The sequence below is a fragment of the Cydia strobilella genome, chromosome 13 (genome assembly GCF_947568885.1).
Source record: "Cydia strobilella chromosome 13, ilCydStro3.1, whole genome shotgun sequence".
NCBI lineage: Eukaryota > Metazoa > Arthropoda > Insecta > Lepidoptera > Tortricidae > Cydia > Cydia strobilella.
The window spans coordinates 3,457,990-3,462,674 of record NC_086053.1 but is presented as its reverse complement, the minus strand read 5'-3'; the positions used below and the strand labels follow the sequence as shown (position 1 = coordinate 3,462,674).

The window sequence follows — 4,685 nt, the reverse complement described above, 5'->3', positions numbered from 1 at the left end:
TTGTGATATGTGATATTTGTGATTTTATTTCTAAACGCTGTCATTGTCACTGTCAAATACCAGATGTCTTCATTATTTGAGAAAAGTAGAAAAACTCTTATTTATCAGACAAGTCATTAAAGTAATGTGTCTTAAACAGTTAAAACGCTGTCTTCAATAGCAAAACGTTCCATTCTAGTAGAAAGTATCGACTATGACTATATTTTTCTAACAAATTCCAACAATACATACGTAAATTGGAAAGCATTACACGAAACTCACGAAAGCGGACTTGGACTTTGACATTTCAATCAACTAGATTTTAAACTGTAATCGAGTAGGAAATTTAAGACAATCAGGACAAGAACAGCTTTATAGCTGTTGACCCTGAACCAACGTAGACTTGTAGTTCCTACTCTCCCTTCGAACAAAACGATACAAATCTAAAAATGTCTGAAAAAAGCAGCCCGATTAAATATTTTTTAAGTGGTGGATTCGGTGGTGTATGCACAGTGTTAGCTGGTCATCCCATGGATACAGTGAAAGTAAGATTGCAAACTATGCCTCTGCCGAAGCCGGGCGAAGCGCCTTTGTACAGCGGTACTTTCGACTGCTTCAAGAAGACTATCAACAAGGAAGGTTTTCGTGGTTTGTACAGGGGCATGTCGGCGCCCTTAACTGGGGTAGCGCCCATTTTCGCGATCAGTTTCTTCGGATTCGGGCTCGGTAAGAAACTGATAGCTCGTTCTGACGACCAGGTGTTTTCTAAGCCGGAGCTGTTCGCCGCGGGCGCCTTCTCCGGGATCTTCACGACGTCCATCATGGCGCCCGGCGAGCGGATCAAGTGCCTGCTGCAGATCCAGCAGGGCGGCAACGCGCCGCAGAAGTACGCTGGCATGGTTGACTGCGCCAGACAGTTATACCAGGAGGGCGGCATGAGGAGCATCTACAAGGGCAGTGTAGCAACTATTTTAAGAGATGTGCCAGCCAGTGGTATGTACTTCATGACCTATGAATGGGTGAAAGAAGTGTTGGTGCCGGCCGATGCGAGCTCTAAAGTGAAAATGCTGGCCACTATAGTTGCAGGTGGTTGCGCTGGGATAGCTAACTGGCTTGTAGGTATGCCAGCTGACGTGTTGAAGAGTAGGCTGCAGACAGCACCTGAGGGAACATACCCTAATGGTATGCGAGATGTGTTCAAGCAGCTCATGGAACGAGAAGGCCCGACAGCCCTGTACAAAGGTGTAACTCCCGTCATGCTACGAGCGTTCCCGGCAAACGCAGCATGCTTTGTTGGCTTTGAGCTAGCCATCAACTTCTTGGACTGGGTTGCACCAAACCTTTGATAGTGTTATAATGAACTAGATCAACAATAATTATTTGTACAGTATACTAGTATAAGATTCCTGTAAGTTTTAAATGCAATTTAACTATAGAAAGATGTAAATCAGATATATTTTTTTGGCTTGACTCATGACGGTGCTACTTGCACTTGATGCCAAAATAAATAACCTTAATTTGGCAGGTAATATTTGTAAGAGATCATGTTTATTTTTTACTACTAATTGTTTACATCACTGCCTAACATTATTAGGACTTATTTAAAAGAAAATTTATGTAATTACTTGTTTTGTTTACAAGTTCATTGTGTAATAAAAACCGAATAATATATGAGTTGAATACTTTTTAATGTATAATTTGAGTCTGCAGTATGTGTTTTCCAAGTAGACTGCCTGCTAACCAGATTTTATTAGTAAAAAAAAAAAATGATTATTTTCTCTAATCCTTTGTCTCAATTTTTCATTAGTCTCTCAATTTCTTACTAACTATAGTTAACTATATCTAAATTATATTCAATAAAAAGCAAATTACTTAGTAAAATTTCTATTTGTTTTTTACCTTGGTTCAAACAATTCAAACCATTATCTGTAATCCTTGATAATAACATTTTCTTTTGTAAAACAAAACTAATGATTCACAGGGAAAAGATGTGTTCATTTAGTATAGGTTGCCAGATCCTACTAAAAAATTGTTACAAATTAGTGGATCTTTTGTTACACAATGTAACACTTAATTATTATATTGTTTAATACCCTAGCAGCTGAAAGCTGAATTGTGTACAATTCATTTGTCACCCTTATAAAGCTTATCAGTTTTGATAAATAATGTGTGCCCACCCTCAGTGCTAGGATTCTATTGTATACTCAAGTATATAACCTTAGTACTTGAGGAATGAAAGTGGTTGGCATTATAAGGGTCTCAACCTAAGCCACAAATATAGTGATATATTTTTAATGTGTGTAGATGTTTTCTTTAGTGTTTATATAATGTTATAACAGACAATAGCTGATAACAGATTATATGACAGATAAGGTTTAAGTGCCTTTTATTATACATATTTATCAAGATATTGTGTATCTTTAACTCCTTATACTTTGGACTGCAGATTACTCTAGAGCAGTGTTATTCAAACTTTTTCATGATGCGACCCCCTTGGTACGAACTTAATATTTCACTTATGTGTTGTTTTGAGGCTGGCAGAGGCTTAGCGACCCTCCAGGGGGTCGCGACCCAGTTTGAAAACACAGGTCTAGAGATTTCAATTGTGTAGATAAATTAAGACGCATCAATATTAACCTTTCATATATGTGTGGTGATCAAAACTCGTGGATTCAAACCTCAGTTGTGCTGTATAGAGCAGAAAAAAATATTCTCAAAAAAAAAGATGTTGAATAAATTGGTCCGGATCCTTATCTATCAGTTATCAGTATCACACACAGACAAGAGGGTAATTTTATTAACCTATTTTTGTTTATTGTATAATATCATTCTGCATATTGTCTTGTAGTTGATAATAGTGGTCAGTCTCTCTAAATTGCACAAACTATTTAAAACAAACTAAAAAAATACAACAAACAACATGTCAATACTTGCAAATATTTATTTCTCAGTCATTTATTAGTTCATAATAACATGACAATTTTAGTAAAACTCTCTTCTGAAATTAATTTCCATCTTTTTATTACTCTCATAATTTATAACCAATGACTTCCTTGTTTTATGTTTGACTGTATCTTCCTTTGGCTCTTCTTTATTCACATTTCCTAGACCTTTCCTGTCCTTTTTTTGTACAGTCTTAATGGGATATCTCTTTCCTGTTCCCTCGGGACCTAGTCCGGAATCTCTATCCCAACCAGCCTTCAACATAATTTGGTATCCTCTATTAGTTTGTGGAATGGCATAATTTGATAGTATTTTCTTTCCTTTGCTGGCATTTATATTATGTATAGTAGACGACAAGTGCTCTTGCTCATCAGGATATGCTTGGTTGCAGACGAGACAATGAAATTCTTTTAATTTCACTTTGGTTTTTGATTGAACTTTTATTTTGATTTCCTCTTCTTTTTTACGCTTATGACTTATCAGTATATCGGCTAATATTAGATTTTTATTCTGAATAACAAGACTCTGGGCCGAGTTACCAGCTTTATCCCGAATTGTGGTGTCAATTCCTCTCTTCAATAGCTCTTTCACGGTATCTATGGAGTTAGCCTGACAAGCTATCATGAGTAAGCTCCAACCATAATCATCAATGATATTTATTTTATCTGGAGATAATTCCAACGCTTCTTTAGTAGTATCAATATCATTATTTTGTACTGCTATAAACAAGTCTTTGTTTGATACTGGATCATCATATTTCCGTTTAGATGCACGTCTCCTTGAATTTACAGAATTGTCTTTTTTTGGCGACTGAATATTATTCGCTTTACTTACTTCTTCTAAATATATTCTTCTTGCCTCTTCTCCACTTATTGATGTGTTGATATGGAACTTGTTTTTGGGCACTAGTACTAGTTCTTCGGTTGGCGAAGTAGGCCTTACAAAGTTACTGTATTTCTTGTTAGACATTTTTCTTCTTTAGGCGTATAAAATTGAAGCTTGATGTTACGTTGATATTACTAAGTAGGTACATTATTCTTACATTGTTCAAAATCGAACAAATAAGCCTTACAGCATTATCAGAAAATTCAGAAATACGCAGAAAAATCTGGAGTAAAATAATCATGAATCTAGTATAACATGGATCGGTCATGAGGGGTGGGGCGAAATGACCGAACGGGATAGTCTTATGTATCTTTCAGTAGTAGTGACAGAGAGCAATATATTACTTTTTGTCTTTGTCATAGTTTCACTTTTCCACCGCTGCCACAACCAAAATTGTGGCAAACAAATAAGTACGTGACATGTCATGCTTGTTCGTTGCTTGTTTAATTATTGTTGTTTTCTATGAAATTGTGCTTTCTCTTATAAAACATAGTAATGGTTTTGAATTGATAAAATAATGGTGAATTGTTCTGTAATCAGCTGTAATAGCTGCAAAAATATGAGAACATAACCTTTCACACGTAAGTCCGGTATTTTACACCTTCCTCTTAACGCAATATGTGAGAATAACATCGTAAAATTACGTTACACTCAAACGATTTCAATAAAAATATCACAATTATTTACGCAAATTAACAAATCATTATTTGTAAAATTATCAGCCCAAATTACGTAGGTTGTTTGTGGTAATACGTCAGCTACTCAGACGAGTCTGAGGTCAGCCGTTTTTAATCTTCTTTTTAATTTAGCTGCATAACAATCATGTTAGGGATACCAGATGAAAATATCATAATTTTATGGGTAATTTTGACCTCGAA

The 4,685-nt window shown here is 35.7% G+C and overlaps 2 protein-coding genes across 2 annotated transcripts; one reads left to right on the top strand and one right to left on the bottom strand.

Moving 5' to 3' along the window:
• Positions 1 to 249: 249 nt before the first annotated feature.
• Positions 250 to 2,985, top strand: LOC134746444 (congested-like trachea protein). Its single transcript, XM_063680815.1, has one exon. It carries the CDS (start codon positions 429 to 431, stop codon positions 1,323 to 1,325), a length of 897 nt encoding a protein of 298 aa, XP_063536885.1. The 5' UTR covers positions 250 to 428; the 3' UTR covers positions 1,326 to 2,985.
• LOC134746442 (G patch domain and ankyrin repeat-containing protein 1 homolog) lies at positions 2,903 to 4,000 on the bottom strand. The gene has a single exon (XM_063680814.1). The coding sequence runs from the start codon at positions 3,889 to 3,891 to the stop codon at positions 2,962 to 2,964; it is 930 nt and encodes a 309-aa protein (XP_063536884.1). The 5' UTR covers positions 3,892 to 4,000; the 3' UTR covers positions 2,903 to 2,961.
• Between the last annotated feature and the right edge of the window lie 685 nt (positions 4,001 to 4,685).